The following is a 21,282-nucleotide window of genomic DNA, read 5'->3' as shown; positions in this document are numbered from 1 at the left end:
ACAGTGAGCTAGAGTACACGCCCAGACAATGCTGTTGACATAGCCTGTTCTCACCTCTGCTGGACAGCAGGAAAAGCAAGGGGAGAAAGATGGCCCCGGTCCTCTAGATGGCCAGTGTATCCTGTCAGAAAGAAGGAACCTGTGTTTTCACTATCCAGCCCCGGCTAGCCTAGACACTTAGGTTCTCCTTCCCCCAACACCCCCCAGCCCCCTCAGAGTCTGGGATTACAGGTGTGTGCCACTGTGCCCTGTATGTGCAGGCATATTTTAGCACGTGGAACCTAATCCACACGAAGGCGTTTAGAGGAGTTGAGAGATTAACTAATGGCTTGTGACGAAGTCAACTTCAGACGGCAGCAAACCAAACACATGGTCAAAGAGTCCATTGGGGGTCTACATTGGTGTGTCATATAGGAGTCAATGGCTCTGTACCGCAGTGTACGGTGGACAATTGGGAAAATAATCTAAAGTTCAGATAGACCTTAGATTCCCAGATTAAGAATTCTGACATAGGAATTCTTACGGCGAGCAAGAACTAAGCATTAGAATTTTCTCAAGAGGGAAGTTTGTGAGAATTTATAAGTTACCTGGACCACATTTGGGACAATTTGAGCACCACAGTGGTTAAGAGCAGTAGGTATATTGTAGAGCATTGAAAACAGTGGGGATCTTTGAGTCCATGCCGATGGGATGGGAGGTAAACAATAGCTAGCTGTGTAGGGGAGCCGGAGGGTTGAAACAGGCTGGACGCAGTGTTCAGTGTTAGATTGCTGATGGTCGCTTGCGCTTCAGGGGCCAGGTCAGGTCGGCACTGTCCTAGGTGCTGAGTCCAGGGGCACACCTGGGCAAGGAGTAAGGTGGTGGTGTGAGCTTACACGCTCTTCTCCCAGCAAACTTTCTCTTACGTTAGTTAATCCATTAAGTCGTTGTGTGTATATGCGTGGGAGTCAGAAGAAAGCTCGTGGAGTCAGTTCTGTCCTTTCATCGTGTGGACTCCAGGAACTGAACTCAGAGCTGCAGGTGTGTGGGCAAGCGCTCTTCTGTTGCACTGCCTTTGTTTGTTTGTTTGTTTGAGACAGGGTTTCTCTGTGTAACCACTCTGGCTATCCAGGAACTCACTTTGTAGACCAGGCTGGCCTTGAACTCACAAAGATCCGCCTGCCTCTGCCTCTCGAGTGCTGGGATTAAAGGCGTGCGCCACCACCATCCGGCTTGCTGCGCTGTCTTGCTGACCCTCACCGTAAACTTCTTAGTAACTGCCAAGCAAAACTAGTCACGGTACAGTGGAGAAATGGGCTGCTGTGTTAGGTGATTCAAATGACCACCACTGGAGGGGCAGGCATTGCAGATCAAACACCCTGAGAAGGTGTGGAACCCTTCTGCAGTGAGTTAGTACCTTACTCTACTCACAGAGATCTGTCAGAACTCCAGTGATGAAGGCTGTGAAGAAAAGAGGAGAGAAGAAAAAGAGATTGTCAGTGTTATGAAAGATAATGGTATACAAATTCCAGATTAACTAAGGCAGAAGAGAGAGGGCAGCTGAGTGCACTACCTGACTAGTCCGGAGCCTGTGCTGCAGGATATAAGAGTGCTGTGACCATGCCATTGGGTCGTCTGACACGTGGTAACCTGGGCAGTGGTATGAAGTGGTCTAATTTACAGAACTGGGCTGCGTAAGAAGTAAACGTGTAATCGGATTGGTTTTTGGGCTGCCAGCTCCCAAATAATGACATAGAGTCTTATTAATTATGAAAGCTTGGCCTATGGCTAAGGCTTGCTTGGTTTTATTTTTTTGAGACTGGATTTCCCATTGACATTGATATAAATAGCCCTTGGGAATAAAGTTCTGGGCCAGTGGATATCCTGCGTTTCTCTCCCCTCTTTATTTCTACCTAAGTCTCTTATCCCTCATTCCTCAGGAGTCCCTGGGGTAAATAAATGTGGGTGCTGGGCCCCCACAGTATTTTTTTAAAAAGTTGCCAGAGTGAAACGGAACAGGGTGAGTGGAAGTGTCCTCTGGCCTTACTGTGCCCTGTTTTCTCCTGGTGTGCTGGATCTGCTTCTTAAAGGAACAGTTTCCCCTTTTATGATGCTCAGATTACTCATGCTTTGTTGAGAGACACACAGGCATTCTTGCTAAAAAGTGTTAAATCACTCAGAAGCTAACACGATCTTCCTCTTTACCATTCTTTTCCTCCTACCTCTGAAGGAACCCGCTGTGTCTTTTATAACTGATTATTATTGATTGGCATAACTCACAGGGTACCTTATTAGTATAAATGGGATACTAGGCCATGCATCTCTTCGAGGACTGTGATTTTTTTCACATAATATGCCTTAGAAATAGATCCACTCTTATTTTTTATGTAACAACTGAAGAAAATTGAGTGAAATAATTGTACCATAGTTTATCTATGAAAGATCATGTGATCTGTTTTTCCCCCCAAGACTGTTAACAGAGGGATCCATGTGCATGAATATTTTTATTTTTTTATTGTGTGTGTGTGTTTACATATGCATGCACATGTGGGCACCTTCATGCCATGGCCTGAGTATGGAGGTAGGAGGACAAATTACAGGAGTCTCCCTGCCATGTGGGGCCTGGGAACTGAACTCATCAGTCTTGGCAGCGATCACCTTTACCCACTGAGCTATATTTTAATAGTGGGAAGTTGAAGAAACAGTATTGTGGTATGAACTCTGTTCCTTTTCGTTGAAAAACACTTCCATTAGTGATAGTTACACAATCAGATAGTTTAAAACACTAAGTCTTGGTTCTGCTTGCTCTTGGTCTCTTATGTAAAATTATTCCCCTGCCCCCTTTTCCCCTTAGTAGGCCCTAGCTGTTCTATGAATTGTGTAGATAAGGTATTGGTTAGCACTGGAAGGCAAGGGTGTTGATATAACAAGTGATTTGCAAGGTTGATTTTACAATCATAAAAATACTAGCCAAGTAATATCAATGAAAGTGAAATAATTTGCTCATCTAGGTTAAATAAATTCAGTATACACAATTGTAAAAGACTTACCTTTTGCAAATGAACTTTATTATATTCTGTACACTGCAGTGTACATCTTTTAGAATATCTTATGTATTCTTTGACAATTTCATACATTTGCATTACGGATCTTGATCACACCCCCTCCTAAATGTAGTGCACATTTTATATTCATACATACTCATCCCCCTGTGGAGTCACTATATGTGCTCTGTTATGGCAATTTAGAGGTGTCTCCCCCCATAGGGTTTCTCTGTGTAGCCCTGGTTGTCCTGAATCTTACTGTGTAGAACAGGCTGGCCTTGAACTGCAGAGATCCGCCCACCTCTGCCTCCCCAGTGCTGGGATTAAAGGAGTGTCCCAGTGTGAGTGAGTAAAAGTACTGCCTTTAGATCTTCTCCCTTAAGCTGCAGCATCTCCTTATAACTTGCATTTTTAAAAACACATTCATCTGTGGGCAATGGAAGCGAAGGCCACGCTAGCCCAATCTTTTCATGAGAGCGACATCTGGTGGTTGGTTTGTGATCTCATCACTTCCCTGGGCTTGTTGAAAATTCCACAGAATCTCTCTGTGAGCTGCTTCCTTGGCTGTGGAGGACCAGGTTGGTGAGTGCTCGCACACTCCGGAAGCCCAGTGCTCCGTGTGTGAGTGCATCACAGTAGCCAGTCCTCACTGAGGTTTGTCAGCATGTCTGGTGGGCAGATGACTGCACCCAGAGGTGGTTCTGGGAGCCTCTGCTTTACTCTTGAGACTGGATCCTCAAAGGTTGTGTATGTTGGCCAAGGTCACACTGCTCCCTGGGGCGCTGAGGTCCTGTGAGTCTGTGCCCACGAGTTCTGCTTTCCATGCTGGGAAGTCAGCTGTATGAGAAGGGGACGCATGTGAGAGGCTCTGAGGCGAAGGCGCTTGAGAAGGGAAAAGAGCTTGTGGTTAACATTCGGGAGTATCTCTTCGCTGCAAATCTACCCTCGTCTGATTATTCTCCTCCTTTCGGGCAGAGGCTCAGAATCTTGGGTATGAAGAAGAGTTAGGTATGGTGAGGGCTTCTAGCTCTGTCTTCAGGAGTCAGCTGGCTGATCTTGTTTCTGAGGATGGATAGCCCCTGCGGCTGTATTGATGGACCCTGTTGTGAGTTAGGCCTGTTTTCTGTATGTATTGTGTCACCAAAATCCTTACAGAACTTCTGGGAGCGGGTTGCAATTCCTGTCATAGCATGAGGAAATGGAAGACTAAAGGGGCTAGGCTTGCTTGAGGTCAAGGGTAGAATCAAGGTCCACACCCAGACAGGTCTACCTCCCAAGCCTAAGTTGTGTTTTCCACCCTCCTGGGCTGGCAGTGTAATTAAGTCACTAATGCATATTTACGTATAGTGATAGTGCTCAGAGACACACTTGCCCCTCAGACGTTAGAGCACATGACTGACTGAGCATGTGACCCATAGACTTTCCACGGAGCCCTGTACAAACTTGCAGGAGTGCTTTCTGCTGGGTGTGTGTGTGTGTGTGTGTGTGTGCGCGTGTGTGTGCGCGCAGAGTTGGCAGGGAGTCGCGTGGGAGACTCATGCCATCATGTTGTGATTGCATCAGTGGGCACTGACTGCCCTTGACTCTCTGATCACCCCGATTCTCCTAAGCAGTGTCTCCTGCAGGTATTGGGGGTGTTCTCTACCTCCCCAGGTTACAAATGCTAACACTGGAATGGGTGAAAAGGGTTTGCAGGGATGAAGGCAGACAGCTGACTGGAGTGTGCTTGGCGTTTGTCTGACCCTCCCTTCCTGGAACGACGAACCAGGGTGTGGTGTGGGTGCACTTGACACACACCTTCCTCCAGGCTCCTTAGGACCACGCCACAGTCGTCAAGTGTGCTCCTGAATTACCTCTGCACATTTCTCCAGCGTTCCTGGCCATTAAGATAAGGCTCTTCTGTACGTTGGCAGCATTCTCCTCCCTGGTTGGTGAAGTGCCAGCTCCGTGCTGATGACGTGGCAGCATGGTTTCCTGTGTGTGCGGAGGGAGAAGCACGTCTGTGGTTTTGACTTTCTCACATCCCTGTGTATGAATCATGTGTGGGCTGCTTTAGTAGATAACTGAGTCATCTGAATAAAATACAGCCCACCAAAATGAAGCAGCTGCTTAGTAAAAATGGACTCATTTGATTTTTTTTTTATAGTTCTCTCTTTTTTTGTTGTTGTTGGTTTTTTTTTTTTTTTTTTTTTTTTTGAGACAGGGTTTCTCTGTGTAACAGTTCTGGCTGTCCTGGAACTCACTTTGTAGACCAGGCTGGCCTTGAATTCACAAAGATCCACCTTCTTCTACCTCCCAAGTGCTGGCATTAAATACATGTGCCACCATGCCTGGCTATATATAGTTCCTGTATTTATAGAAAATGGTCATTTTCACCATAACCCCAGATTTTCACTTTCTCATCTGTGATTTAAAAAAATTATTATGTTATTTGTAAAAATGAAGTTTTGATCATCGAAGGCCTTAAGCCAAATGCTTGTAGTCTCAGCACCTGGGAGGCTGGAGGGTGGGTCTGGTGGGCAGATCCCTTGAGCGCCACAGTTCCAGGTCTGCCCAGACAACCGTAGTAAAGGATTGTCTGAAGGAAAAGGAAGGACAGACGGACGGACAGACGGAGCCAGACACAGTGGCTTTTCATCTCTCTGAGCGTACACAGTACATTTTAGGTCAGCCGGGTGAAACTTGGTCCATAGGTAGCAAGAGCACTTTCCTGATGAGTGACTGGAGAGCTGTGCCCTAGGAGACTGCTTTAGAAGAGAGTGTGAAATTATATTCAGTCATGATGTCCGAGGCACACTTGGTCTTCAGGTAGGCGATGTTTCTATTTCATGATCAGAATTTTGTTTGAAAAAACAATGTGGTGTTTTGAGATATAAGGTCTTGTAGCCCAGTCTCCTGCCTCAGTCTCTCGAATGCTGGAATTACAAGTCTCTGTCACCACATGTGACTTCAGTTTTCCTGAGGCCTATTTCTATTAACTGAAAGCTTTCATTTTTTCCCCTAAGCGTATAAAAGTCAGAGGCCCAACGGTGCTGCTTTCTTTTTCTTTTCTTCCTTTTAGTCTGCTCTAATCGAGAGTTAAGTTTGTAGCCTTTGAAACTTCTAGAAGGCTGTATTTTGTTCACCACCAGAGCTGGGGCAATTACAAGTGCGGCTTTGGAGGCGGTCTCTGGAGTATTAGCTTTTACAGCTTCTGATTAAGAGCTGTGTGGTTCAGTTCAGGTTCACAAAGGACTTGCTTTGATTTCTTTATATTTGAGATAGATTTTTGCTGTGTAGTCCTGGCTGGCCTAGAACGCACTTATTATAATAATATTCTTACATTAGATAATAGAATTTAAAATGACTCAGAAGAAAACCAGAGAACAGTTTTGATGGCGTTTGGGAGGGAAAACAAACAAACAAACAAACAAACAAACAAACAAACAAACAAAAACCAACAACACACCAGGACAGGCAAGCTGCTGGCCTGGAGAAGGTGGGTAAGGGGCGAGTCAAGCCTGTTGAGTTCCAGGCCAGAGAAGCTGGCAGGCTCGTTAATGGAAGTTGGTACGCAGCTGGATAGTTGTGTTCAGAAAGTGAGAATGCCAAGTTCGTCATTCAAGCTGGTCGAGGGTTTTGGCTGGTGTCGGGGAAGGAGATGGGAGCTATGCTTTGCAGTTAGAGCTTGGGACAACAGACAGGCTTAGCAGGCAGTGGAGCTCTGTTGGCAGCAGCATCGAGGCCTGCTTCTGGCCTGGAAAGTATATATCCCACTAGGGGACAGTTGTTACTCCCACCTTAAAAATACTTCTTTAAAGACAGCATTTGTTTTTATTTATGTGTATATGTGTGTCTGTGTGGGTGCGTGCACACATGGGTTCAGGGTGCTCACAGAGGCCCAAAGAGGGTGTTGGATCCCTTGGAGCTGGAGTTACAGGTGGCTGTGAGCCCCCTGATGTAGATGCTGAGAACCAGAGTTAGGCCCTAGGCAAGAGTGGCATAAGCTTTGACAACTCAGCATCTCTCCAGCTCCATGCTCATCTTTTTTTTTTTAAATTTTATTTTTATTTTTTTCATTTTTCTTTATTAAGAAATTTTCTACTCCACATACCACCCACAGATCCCACCTCCTCCCTCCTCCCACCCCCTAGCCCTCTTTCCCAAGCCACTCCACATCCCCACATCTCCCAAATCAAGGTCTCCCATGGGGAGTCAGCAGAGCCCGGCACACTGAGCCTAGGCAGGTCGAAGCCCCTTCCCACTGCACCAAGCATGCTCATCTTTTTAACATCTTTCAGGTGTGATGGATAGATTTCCTGAAGGATCTTTTCTTGTCCACGTGATTGACAGGCTCACATGGCTTAACTCTTAAAGGGAAGAGGAAATAGTATTTCTTCGGGATCTTTGGGTAGTGTAGAATGGCATGTCACCATCCAGGGCTAGAGATACAACTCAGGTCCCATTCTTTTGGCCCAAAATCACAAAACAGAGCTGATTAAAAAGCATAAAACCAAAGCAAAACAAAAAAATAGCCATGTTTTACCAGGAGGACATGGCCTTCTCTTGGGGGACTTCAACAAGCCCCACTTCCTCCACCCTCCCTCCCTTTCCTATGGTATTGCAAATCTTTTTAAATCATTGAAACAAAGCAGCCCTGTGATTCCTGCGTTTAGTGTGTATGAGCAGCACCAGCCCATGGGGGCATATGCCAGGGCACGCTGTCGGAGACTGGCTTTGTGGGCTTTTCTCTCGCATGCTGTCTGTGGGTTCTGGGGATTGAACTCGTAGGAGGCTTTTGTGGTAAGCTCATTCAGATTCCCACAGCCACCGCTCACCATCTGGCAGTCCCTGGTGTTTCAGACCTTGAGGCAGGGTGGTGCTTCCTCCTCCCTGCACACGGTTCTTTAAATCTAAGGAGCACTTTGGTGATATTTTCTCTTTCTTACAATTAGTTATTGGCCAAGTAAACAAGGAAGATGATTACAGATTCTAAGTATTGTGGACGAAATAAAGTCAGATGATGAGAAATTATAAGTTGCTATTCTTGGTAACTTTAATTAGTGTAATCAAAGACCTAACCTTGAGGAAAGGACTTTCTGAGCTGAAAGGAGTGATGGGAGCTGAAAAGAAAGATGTGGGGCTGAAGCGGAATGCCCAAGGGGCCGGTGGGAGGAGGTGGCTCCGAGGCAGGCAGGTGGGCAGGGCTCTGAAGGCTGTGGGAAGGAGTCGGGCTCAGTATATAGTAAAAGCTCCTAAAGTGTCTAGAGCGGGCGATGGTGTGTGCGTGCGCATTAAAAGGGAGGGAAGGGGCGGCGGCTCTTGTGTGAAGATTGAATGGGAGGTCCGTGAGGTGGCTCTCTAGAGGTGCTGGCGGCTTGAGCCATGGCCGTGGTGCTAGGAGGGGGAGAGAAGGGTGCTTTGAGACCGAGCTCTGGGAGGGATCCCAAGAGCTGGCTGAGGCATTCCCTTTTGACTGTTGCACCCATGAGGGAGCTGTGTGAGTTCCGTGTGAGGATGTGTGTGTGAGTGTGGAATGTATTGTGCATGTGAGATATGGGACAGAGGGGAGAGAAAAGGGGGAGGGAGGGAGGGAGAATATTAATATATGAATATGTGCTGGTTAGTTTTATGTCAACTTGACACAAGCTGGAGTCATCAGAGAGGAGGGAGCCTCAAGAGAGAAAATGCCTCTCTAATACTGGGCTGTAGGAAAGCCTGCAGGGCATTTTCTTAATTAGTGATTGATGGGAGAGGGCCTGGCCCATTGTGGGTGGGGTCACTCTTGTACTAATAGTCCTGGGTTTTGTAAGAAAGCAGGCCGAGCAAGCCTTGGGGAGCAAGCCAGTGAGCAGCACTCCTTCAGGGCCTCTGTGTCAGCTCCTGCCTCCAGGTTTCTGCTATGTGAGAGTTTCCATCCTGACTTCCTTTGATGATGAATAGTGATGGAAGTGTAAGCCAAACCAACCCTTTCCTCCCCATGTGGCTTTGGCCATGGTGTTTCATCACAGCAATAGTGACCCTGACTAGGACGGAATATGTTGATGCTTCTGAGCAGGTCACTGGCGAGCAGCAAAGGGCGTGTTGGTGGTGGGAAGCCTCGCTCAGGATCAGAGGATTGCTGGGTAGGTCTGAGATGAAGGCCTGCTGGAAGCTAAGGTGGCTAGTCACGGAGAAAGTCTTCAGGCATGTCCTGTTACTCAGATGTTCTACATCTGGGCTGACTGAGACCGAGGAGTAAAAGCAACTGAGTGCAACAAGCCACACCCTTGAAACAGGTGACTGACTGCAGGCTGAGTGTTTTTTATCAGTCTCAATCTCAGTAAAAATAGAGAGCAAGAAATCTCACTCAAATTCACAGAGATTTCTGGGAGTGGAGTTCATCCAGTGAGAGTTGTTATTCCGCCCCGGCTCATCCTTTTCCTCCCCACTCCCCATACATAGACTCCCTTGTTCACATTTGAAATCCTTCATTCTTGAGAAACTCACTGTAGTCTCTATTCCTTTCCAGGACATCTTTGAAGATGCCTTGGAGACGATCTCTATGTAAGTAATAATATAATAAAAAAGTGTTATAATGAGAAATGGATGGTTCTTGTGTATAAAATGTCAATATTTCATTCTCAATTCTTTGAGAGTAGTGGCCACTGTCTGGAAAACGTCACTGGTCTATAATGAAAGAGTTAGGATGTGATTACAGGTAAGGATCTACCTAACATTCGCAACTATTTTATTTCTTGCATTGTTAAATAAAAGAAAATGCTTTCCAGCAAATTATTTTGTTTATTGCTAACATTCTCAACGTTTGTCCATGTTATTTACATGATTAACTTTGTTATAGATTGTTGCTTTTGGTTAGTAATTCACTACATGTTTAAGCCAGAGTGGTCGGTCTGTCTGTCTGTCTGTCTGTCTCTCTCTCTCTGTATGTGTGTGTTATGTTTTTTGTTCTTTTTTGAGATAGGGTTTCTCAGTGTATCCTTGGCTGTCCTTGAACTAACTCTGTAGACCAGGCTGGCCTCGAACTAACAGAGATCCACCTGCTTCTGCTGGGATTAGAGGTGTGCACCACCACTGCCTGGCCTGAGTGGTTTTTGTAATAATTTAAAATGACTAAATAGTATTAGATCAAGTAGGATACTGTAGTTAGCTACCTCTCCTATGTCAGACATTTAAGCTATTACTAGTTTAAAAACTTGAAAACTTTTTTTTTTTTATGTGTATGAGTGTTTTGCTCAAGTATATATGTGTGCCCCACATGTGTACAATGCCCACGGAGGCCAGAAGAGGACATGGAATCCTCTGGAACAGGAGTTATGGACAGTTGTGAGCAGCAGTGTCGGTGCTGGGAGTTGAACCTGGGTCTTCTGCAAGAGCAACAAGTGCTTTTAACGGCTGAGCCATCTCTCCAGCTCTAAAAAAGATTTAAGTGATGTATGTTTTCATATATATAACGTTGTCACATGTTTGAATTTCTAGTTTGTTTGAGTTATTTGGAAACAATTAAAAACTCAGATGTAGGGTTGCTGGTTTAAAAGGGGTGAATGGGCATGTTTATTGCTGTTTACATATCTTGAAATGCCTGGCTCTGGTAGTTTGGGTTGTGTAATATACAGCGTACTGCATGGCTTAAGCAGCAGAAATGTACTGTCTCACTCGGTGTCTGAACCTTGGGCATCTGAGATGAAGGTGCCGGCATGGCTGGGTTCTGGTGAGGCCTCGCTGTCTTCCCACTTGTGCAGATTCATCTTCTTGTCTTCAGGTGACAACACAGTTCTTGGGAGTCACTGATCTCATGGTGAGTGCCTCACTCTTCTGACCTTTAAGCATCTCCCATAGTCTCTGTTTTGAAACTCTGTCACACTGAAGGTTAGGGCTTCACTAGGACACTAGGACACTTCACTAGACACACACTTCAATCCCCAGCATTTTTGAAATAGTTTTTTTCTGATTATGTGGGTACCAATTCTGTGTGAGTGATGTAGGCTTCAGCATTACCACCACAGAGTATGGCCTAGTTAGGGTTACTACTGCTATCATGAGATCCCATGACCAGAGCATCTTACAGAGGAAAGACTTTATTTCAGCTAACACTTCTAGGTAATAGTCAATCACTGAAGGAAGTCAGGGCAGGAACCTGGAGGCAGGAACTGAAGCAGAGTCCATGGAGAGGTGCTGCCCCCTGACTTGCTCATATGGCCTGCTCAGCCTGCTTTCTTATAGAACCCAGGACCACCAGTCTAGGGATGGCACCACCCACAATGGGCAGGGCCCTTCCTGATCAGTCACTAATTAAGAAAATGCTCTACAGGTTTGCCTATAGCCAGATCTTACGGGGGCATTTTCTCAATTGGGATTCTCTTCTCCCAGATGACTCTAGCCTGTGTCAAGTTGACGTAAAATTAGTCATCATATACTCCTTAAATGATACTCATTTTAGTTCTTAAAACTTCTTTTGGCTCTCATTGTTTAGCATAAGACATTTGCATCACTTCTTTGATCTTGTTTATTTTTGTTGTTGTTTAGAGATAGGGCCTCTCGTGGCCCAGGGGGGGTCTGTAACCCTTGATCTCCCTATCTTGGCCTCTAGAGTGTTAGTTAATATAGGCATGTACCACCAGCCTGGCCTACTCATATGTTCTTAGGGACTTTAAATTATATACATCCTAATCTACCATTTGCTATAGTGTACTGAATACTTTCATGTTAGAATTGTGTAAACTGTTATGGGCCGGGCAGCGGCGGTGGTGGCACACGCCTTTAATCCCAGCACTCAGGAGGCAGAGCCAGGCGGATCTCTAATGAGTTCGAGGCCAGCCTGGGCTACAGAGCAAGATCCAGGACAGGCACCAAAACTACACGGAGAAACCCTGTCTCGGAAAAAACAAAACAAAATTCATTTTGTCCATAGTTTTAATGTTTTTGTTGTTGATTGCTTCGGAGACAAAAAAAACAAACCACTTTAATCATAAGATTGGGAAAGCCCCTTTCCTTTTGAAATGGTCTCAGATTTCAAGAGTTCCTGTGAAGAGCCCCTGCACTGGCTTTTCTTATTACTTCCTTATTAACTAGCACAGTATATTTGCCATACTAATGGGTCAACAGGGACCCGCTACAATTCAGGTCTGAAGTGTCCCTCCATGCCTTATGTTGGGGGCATTGTCCTTAGCTTGGTGCTCTTGCAAAGGACTGGGAAATTGTAAGAGGTGGGGCACAGTAGCCTTTAGGTCATTGGGGGCATGCTGATGGAGGAATTTATGGGACCCCAGCCTCCCACTTCCTTTTGCCCCCCTGGCTACCACAAGGTGAATGGCTTTCTTTTGCCCTGCACCTCTACCAAGTTGGACTGCCTTGTCACAGATCCCAGAGTAACAAGGCCAGCCAGCTGTGGGGTAAACCTCCAAAGTGTGAGCCCAAATAAATATCAGGTAGAAAGAGAGACCTAGTTGACGAGAAGAAAGACAGAAACACAGGATAGCTTCGGGAGGACCTGGATCAAAATGCACCGGCCCAGAACTTTATTCAAAAGGGCTTTTTATAGCAATGTCAAGGGGCAAGGCAAAAGACCTCCCCCTTGCTAGATACAGCCAAGTGCAGACCCTTCCAAACACCTAGTAACCACACCTGTGGTCAAATCACCCCCTTACGCAACCCTGCTGGGTAAAGCAAGTCCAGATTCTCTGACCCTGAGTAATTTGGGCCTCTACAGACTTTCACACACATGTACTCACAATAGATAAATGAAAATTAAAGAAATGTTTTGCATTTTCCAAAAATCAGCTCTGGAGCACATAACATGGGTATGGAACACTCATGGGACTGTTGACTTAAGTGCTGTTGGGTGACAGAAGATTCTTGGCCTTGTATAGTAGGGGTGGATAGGCACTTGGGAGCCTCCCCCTTTGGCAGCTTTGATAGGCTCTTCCTCATAACCACAGTGGACAACGGGACAGAAATCTGTTGAGAGGTCGGGTAAGTCAGTGGTTAATCCAAATTTTCTTTCATGGTGGTTAAAAGTAGTCTGGGGGGGACATAATCACATTTATATCACAACAGTTGTGGGTTCTCAGCAGTGACTTCTCATGTCATATCACCCTGCTAAAGCTTGAGTTAATCCTGACATAGGAGTTTGTAGGTGTTTAATGGGATCCCGAGGCTACATGAATGTGGTGATGGATGTGTCGATGTACAAGGACTTCTGAGAACTTGACAGACTTGGAGAAGGTGAAATAGGTAGGGATTTTTAGCCGGGTGATTAGAAGCTTACAATGGAAATAAAAATACCTTGTGGACATTTTTTTCTTTCTCACCCTGCTTTTTTCAATCATAAACTATAGATTAGTATGATTCTATAGGGCCATTTTTTTCTCATTTGATTTGATCAATTAGTAGTAATGTGTTGTTTTGTCTATTTTAAGGTAAATGTTGACAAATAATTGTTAACAGACATTTAATTATTTTTTTTTGTATTGGCTGGGTTCATCAGACATTCCTTCAGTGATGATCATACCAACCTGCAGAGGTGAGCAGTGACTGGAAATAAAGGTACCAGGATTTCATGGTGCTTTTGGTTACCTAGTGGGTCCAAGTGAGGAGCCAGGGCTTTTTAGCAAAAGCCTGTTTCTGTTCATCTTTACATGGCAAAAGAGGCAAAACCAATCAAAGGCACATGATTTTGTAAGGACAGTAAGGCCATTCATGACATGGAGCCTTCCAGAAACCTTGCCTTCTACCCTGTCACCTGGGGATTCCACTTCAACACAGGAATTTTGTAGGTGAATAGATATTCAGACCGAAGCATGCACTGTTGAGAAAATATTCTCAAAGGATAGTATTTGCAGGTATTAAAAAAATTCTAGCCAAGACATGGTTAATTGGTTAAAGAGTGTACTGCTCTTCCAGGGGACCTGGGTTCAGTTTCCTGCGTCTACACAATCACTGTAACTCCAGTGCCAGCTGCTCTAACACCACCTTTTGGCTTATGTGGGCACCGGCTACACACCTGGAGCACAGGCATGCATTCAGGCAAACACTGATACACATAAAATAAATCATTCCTTCCAGCACTGAGCGTTTCAGGTGCAGGATAGCTACTCTTACGGTTTAAAGTTGACTGAAGGGGTCAGTGTATACTTCGCACAAAACGCTGATTTGTGGCTGGCTGGGTTTGTCAGCTCACAGATAATTCAGTAGTGTCCAGTCTGGCAATGGGAACACTACCCGGGGCTGGAGGTACCATTTCTGCTGTTTCTCAACCATTGGCTGACTTGACTTCTGTTGAAGTTTATGTAAATGACCTGTCAGTTCTTGTGATGAGCGCTGTCATCTTCTAGCCGCCTTTCCCCCGACACTGCCATCCATTCCCTTTTCTCCCTCTGATGAAATAGCCACTTAAAAATGAGTAATAAAACATTGAAAAGCAGGTGCTTGAGAATTCCGTCCTTTGCAGTGTGTCACCATTGCTGTTTGGAAAGCTAATCAGTGTCTCTGACTCCTCCTCTCTCCCACCTTCTTCTCTCATTGTGCTCATAGAGCAGCGTGTGTAGAACTCCCCAAAGGCTTAGAGACACTCGGCTGAGCATCATTCTGCTGGGTGGAGTTTAGTATTATGTATCTTACACATTTAATAAAGCTGAAGATTTAATAGCCACTAACGAATTAGAAGGACTCATAGTTGCTGAGAACTGAGGAAGTATTAGGGGACTTCTATAACGTTCATTATTGTGCAGTTTCCATGCTATTTATTTTTGTTGTTCAGGATGGAAATGTTTAAGACAGCAGGGGTTGTCTCCTTCGCTGTAGTCAGAACTTTGACTGTTTGCCTGCAGTGCTGAATAAGGCCCTTCCGGGTTGTGTCCCTCGGGCTGTTCAGTTAGATGCTGTTGCTTTCTGTCTGCTCTGGCAGCCTAACTTTTGCTTTTGCATGCTTAAAAGTGTGTTCGCATGAAGTTCTGCATGGCAGCACTTTAATGAATTAAGGGACTGTTTGGGCCAGGGGGCTGGAACAATTGCTCAGCATTTAAGAGCACTGGCTGCTCCTCTAGAGGACCTGGGTTCGGTTCTCAGCACCCACATGGCAGCTCACAGTTGTCTGTAACTCCAGTTCTAGGGGATATGCATATGCATGCAGGCAAAACACACATATACATAAAATAAACAAGTGTGGCTGAATTTTTTTCCTGTGTCCCGCCTGGCCCCATGGTCAGGACAAATCTCTCACCCAACAGTCCCGCAGCTGCTCGGACCCAAATAAACATACATAGGCTAATATTTTTAAACTATGGCCATGGCAGACTTCTTGTTATCTAGTTCTTATATTTTAAATTAATCCATTTCTTTTAATCTGTACTTTGCCACGTGGCTGGTGGCTTACCAGTACCTCTACGTCTTGCTTCTTCTGGCGGCGGCTAGCAGCATCTCCCCTGCTCTGTCTTTCTCCTTCTTCTCTCTCTAGTTGGAATGTCCTGCCTAACCTTAGTCTGAGTCACCATTGGCCAAATGGCTTTATTTATCAACCAATCAGAGCAACATATTTTCACAGCATACAGAATGACATCACCCATCAAATAACTATAGCCAGGTGGTGGTATCGCACATCTTTAATCCCAGCACTTGGGAGGCAGAGGCAGGTGGATCTCTAGGAGTTCAAGGCCAACCTGATCTACATAGTGAGTTCCAGAACAGCCAGGGCTGTTAAAGAGAGAAACCCTGTCTTTTTTTTTTTTTAAGATTTATTTATTTTTATGTGCATTGATGTTTTGTCTGTATGTATGTCTATGTGAGGGTGCCAGCCAGATCCCCTGGAACTGGAGTTACAGACAGTTGTGAGCTGCCATTGCCATGTGAGTGCTGGAATTTGTTTTTTCAAGACAGGGTTTCTCTTTGTATTCCTAATCATTCTGGAACTTGCTCTGTAGACCAGGCTAGCCTCGAACTCTGAGATCCACCTGCTTCTGCCTCCAGAATGCTGAGATTAAAGGCGTGTGCCACCACCACCTGGCTTGTAAAACATATCTTTAACCTACAAAATAATTGATTTGAAAGTATTTTGTTAACTTAGATATAAAAAAAGCTTCACAGATAAGTACCAATCAACATGCAATATATATTAAGAAAGCACTGCTGTTTTTATACAACCATTATACCACCCAAGATGTGAGACATTTTGCTTATTTTCTTGAAGCCTCATAATGGCTCTAAAATTTAAAAAAAAAGTTTTCATAAAAGGAAAAAAATAATTCTCCTAAATTTATCAAATAAGAGAAAAAATGTAATTTTACATATTTCTCCATTTCTGAGATCTACCTGCTTTGCATGGTGGTGGTACTACTGCCTCCTCCCCTTCCTCTCCCTGCTCCTCCTCCTCCCTTTCTCCTCCCCTTTTTTCCTTCCCCCTTCTTCCCTTCTCCTCTCCCTTCTCCTCCTCCTCCTGCTCCTCCTCCTACTCTTCCTCCTCCTGCTCCTCTTCCTCCTGCTCCTCCTCTTCCTTCTCCTCCTCCTGTTCCTCCTGCTTCTCCTCCTCCTGTTCCTCCTCCTCCTGCTCCTCTTCCCCTTCCTCCTGCTCCTCTCCTTCCTCTTCCTGCTGCTGCTGCTCCTCCTCCTCTACTTTTTCTTCTATTACTAGTTTTATGAAATTACAGGACACTAGGCTTAACAGACATCTCTTGAGCACATCCTCTACATCATAGGGCATTAAGCTAGTTTGGGGACAGACTTGACTGGTTGTGTATGGATGAAAGTTCTAGAAAGTCTTTAGTCTCCCTTAGGTGCCTTTTGCTATGACGACATACATACCAAGGCAACTGATGGAAGAGTTTATTTTGGTTTACGCTTCCTAGGGGAAGTCCGTAATGGTGTAAAAGGCAAGACAACTGGAGCAGGATGCTGGCTGGTACATCTTCAAACACATGCAGAAGACAGAGAGAAAACTGCCAGTACGGGGAGCCTGCAGACTCTCAGAGCCCACCCCAGCCACCTACTGCCTTCAGCAAGGCTCCTGATCTCCCCAAATAGCGCCACCAACTGGGGACCAGCTCTTTAGATACCTGAGCCTGTGGGGGATGTTCTCCTTCACAGCACCACATCCTTTGACATCCTCCTCCAACCAAGTCTCAGTGTCAGCACTGGGGGGGGGGGGGAGGGGTGCAGACACACATGTGGGAGGGGTAGCTTGTAACACTAAACATTAGAGCAAACAGAGGCAAACACTTCTGTATTCAGTGGGGAGAGAAGTGTGTTTTAAGCAGGCACCAATGGAAAGAAGAATGACACTTGTGACCCTTATGAGGAAAGAGAAGACCGTTTAAAAGAAGGTTGAAGTCTGAAAGGCTGGGGTTCTGTCTTAGTGGTAGAGAGCTTACCGGGCATGCATGTGCAGGGCTCTAGGGTTGATTTCTAGTCTGTCTGTCTGTCTCTCTCTGTCTCTCTCTGTCTCTCTCTCTCTCTCTCTCTCACACACACACACACACACACACACACACAGAGCTATGAAAACTTCATTTAAGGTGTCACCTCTTCCAACATTCTTAGGGAATCTTTAGCCTTCCTCAGCTTTTGAGCAGGTCAGTTAAGTTGGGGATGCTTAGGAACCTGTAGTCTCTGGCTGCTTAAAAGATCCCTGGAATTATGTACATAGCCTACCTCTTGTCCTTTCTTCATTATTACATTCTAATTGATTAAATGTATAAGAATCTATACACATTTTATTAATTATTCTCATATACATTAGTCACAAAATATAGTTGAAATCTGCATTTAAGTTTTTATGTAGGAAAAAGATTAGCTGAGAGATATTAATTATGATGAAAAGTGAAGTTGTGAATTACTGTACTTAGAATTTGCTGTTGGATTGCTATATCCCCCAATGCAAACCTTCACAAGAGTAGGTCTCTGGTGTGCTCTTGGGTGTTTGCAGTTCTTTTTGGTAGTGCTGTATTGGTTACATCTGGTGATATCTAGCTTCTCTGTTGCATGGGACTCCAGGAGAGCAGCAATTGTGTCTGCTCTGCTCACCACACCATATAGCACATAGTAAGCACACAAATATATTAACTGCCATTATGTGCACTGACACTTGTGAGCACTATTAGAAATCTGGGTGGTTGGGCCAGCAAGATGGCTCAGTGGATAAAGGTGCTTGCTGTCAAGCCTAACAACCTTGAGTTCAGTCCCAGACTCACATTGTATAAGGAGAGAACTAACTCTTGCAGGTTGGTCTCTGACCCCCACATGTGCTCTGTGGCACTCATATTCTTCATCTCCAACAAATAACAAATAAATGATTTTTTTTGTTTTTGTTTTTTGTTTTTAAAAAGAAATGTAGGTGGTTAACCATAGGTCACATATATGGGCAAATAATCATACTTTTTATGAAGAGAAGTTGTGTATCGAGGGAGAAAGGAACTGATAAGATACAGAAAGCTGATTCTGAGCACCAGTCATGAAGGCTGGAGATTCCCCAAGCTCCCCAATAAAGTTGTATGAACAGAGAACAGTTGCTGGAGGAAGAGGAGAGCATCTTCGGAAGAGGTGCCTACAGGATGGGCAGGAAGTGCTAGATACTGTCTCTCCTGAGTTTTCACCCACACTGGGAGAGCTGTGAGGGAGGACTGCCTTGGAGTCTTCTCCTGTAAGTGACCCAGGGAGCTCATTTCAAGCAAGACTTGGTTGGAATTATTTTTTTGTTCTGTCCTTTTATTTATCTGGGGTGAGTAGACATTTATTCATATCATCCCAGGAAAAGTCATGCAACACGAAGATAATACATAGCTTGGAAAGCAATATTATTAAAGAAAAAAATACATATTGTTAAGTCCCATCCATATGACGTAGGAAGGAGAAAAATATTCTAAGTAAATGGTTACAAAATATTGGCATTGATTATCTCTGGGCTATGGGATTGTCTGTGGTTTTATTTTTCTTCATTTTCTAGTTACTTACAATCTGGAGACACCAGCTTCTTTTACTTGGTAATAACTCCCCCCGCTCCGCCCCCACAGTCATATAGTCTAGTGTCTTATAGCCGTCTCAACAATCAAAACACAAAAATAAAACTGCAACCAAAAAACACAACTCCAAACCCAAACCCACTTGAAATACTATTTATCAAATGGAGGTTGGAAATTAGCCTTTCCAACAACCTCGATATGACTGTTATATGATACGGATTTGTCACTGAAGTAACCTGCCAGACTGAAAACTCTAGAGAAACTGATTTTCCCTTCAAGTGTTCCTTAAAAGTGGGTTTTAAGAGAGTCCATGGGTATGAAATGTAAGTCATACCCGGGAATAACAGCCTGTCCTTACTTTTTTCTTAAAATAAGAAAGTAATCCATGCTATCCCTCGATAGATAGAGAAATGCCTAGGTTAGGTGAGAAATCATCGGAAGGTCCTGTGGTTTGTATAAACCGGTCCGTCTGTACCTATCTTGCCTGCTTCTCTAGGATAATTAAACAGTGATGGATTAGGACTAGGCTGCGGCAGAGATTGGGGAAAAAATCTCCCAGCATCCCTTCCTGCGGAAGCAGCCGCCACAGCCACAGCGTGAGTGTAGCTGCCACTGTAACTGACAGGTCTTAAATTCAGCCCTGCAGGGCTCCGGGGCTGTCAGATGCCTCCTTACTTCTCTGCCGGGCTCTGGCAATTGAACGTCTCTTTGGAGACCAGGGAACGAGGCACAAGTTGAAGGTTTCTGTTGGTTTTTATATTGAGGAATGGCTCTTTCTTTAGTTGGCTTTTAAAAAGATCTGGTAGAAGAGAGGGGAAGACGGCTGGTTTCATAGTGGAACCCTGTTCTTTCCTCTGAAGTTACAGCTGCTGTGAGCCCGTGAGTATCTTGTGTTTGCTTAGCAGTTCCAGGGGGACTTGGTTGCAAGGTTCTCTTTAAGTCTGGGAGCATTTATTTAAGGAAAGCTTTGGGGAAAAAATTAAAGCGTTCAGTTTCACTGGAGACCTGCAGGTTTCATTGATGACATTGTCCTCTTAGCAGCTTCCTGTCAGCCTTGGCAGGGCTTCCCACGCCCCCTCCCTTTTTTGAATCTTCCCGAGGGTGAGTGCTGGAAATGCAGAAAGCAGCACGTCTCTGTCTGTGCGCCTGCCTGCCTGCCTGCCGCAGAGGCTGTGGTCTTTCTCAGTGCCGCGGCTGACTGACTGGTTACTGCAAGGTGTGCCCTGGGGCTCCCCAAGACTTCCACAGCCGAACAATGGCAGCAGGAGGAGGCTCACTGTGTTTTGTCTTAGGTTCTCTGCTGCCTTCTTCCTAGCATTTTGTTTTGTCTTGTTATGGTAATTCAGACCTTAAAGATGAGTAAAGTGATATTCCTTCAGAAATAGCCTGTGTCACTTACCCTAGACCGTGACCTCCCACTGGTGGTGTTGGCTTCAGCCAGTCTCTGTAGCAGATCAGAGTGAGTGTGAGCTCTGCTTCATGACCTTTTCAAGTTGTGCATTGGAATATCTCTCTCCCTCTGTGTGTGTGTGTGTGCGTGTGTGCGTGTGTGCGTGTGTGTGTGTGTGTGTGTGTGTGTGTGTGTGTGCGTGTGTGCGTGTGTGCGTGTGCACGCAGATCCTGAACTCAGAACATCTGTCCTGAGTCATTGTGCCCCATTTTCCCCTCTGGAATTCACCAGAGGCTACAGTGTTTCTTTTCTGGGTTGGTGAATGCACCCTGGGCGTTTGGTTAGCGTTGAAGTTGGTTTGGGATTCCTCCTGTGACCCCCACATGTTCTTGTTGGTCTTTGTGAACTGATTCATATCACTTGGCCATCAATCTCCTCCCTCTATCTTAAAACCACATTAAAGTGACTTTTAGAAGTGATCTATTCAGAGGCTGGTAGTCAAAATACTTTTAAACACCAACTGGCTTTTGTACATGTAATATGCTTAACTTAGCCTGACATAATATATGAGCTTTTTGGGTGCCAGATTTGGTTGATTTCCTGCAGAGTAAAAATAAATGAAGGATTTTTAAAAAAAGAAAAAATCCTTGCCACCTAGAGATCAAACATCTGCTGTTTTTATTTTTAAACCTTTTGTCATACCTAAGTGCAGCAACTTGAATTTAATTAGGAAGAGTTGCTAAATTTAGGACACTCTGCCTTTAAGTTTGCAAAGAACATTCATTCATTCATTCATTCATTCATTCTTTTCACAAATGCTCACATTTGTTGCAAAGCTTTTTCCAAGCTCTGGGATATGATGCTGAAGAAAATATTGTATTTGGACTCCTGGAGCAGATATTTTTAGTAGGTAAAGGAGGCCATTAAAACCTAATTACCAAGT

General features: G+C 44.8%; 1 protein-coding gene across 1 annotated transcript in view; it reads left to right on the top strand.

Annotated features, from left to right (window-relative positions):
- The window catches only part of Ttc39b (tetratricopeptide repeat domain 39B), a 107,414-nt gene that overhangs the window by 18,706 nt on the left and 67,426 nt on the right, over positions 1–21,282 (top strand). The window contains exon 2 of the mRNA XM_059254485.1: positions 9,514–9,548. Within this exon, the coding sequence (XP_059110468.1) occupies positions 9,514–9,548 (35 nt within the window). The remainder of the gene's footprint in view (positions 1–9,513; positions 9,549–21,282) is intronic.

This window comes from Peromyscus eremicus, chromosome 2, assembly GCF_949786415.1.
Source record: "Peromyscus eremicus chromosome 2, PerEre_H2_v1, whole genome shotgun sequence".
Classification (NCBI taxonomy): Eukaryota; Metazoa; Chordata; class Mammalia; order Rodentia; family Cricetidae; genus Peromyscus; species Peromyscus eremicus.
This window is presented reverse-complemented; position numbering and strand designations above follow the sequence as displayed.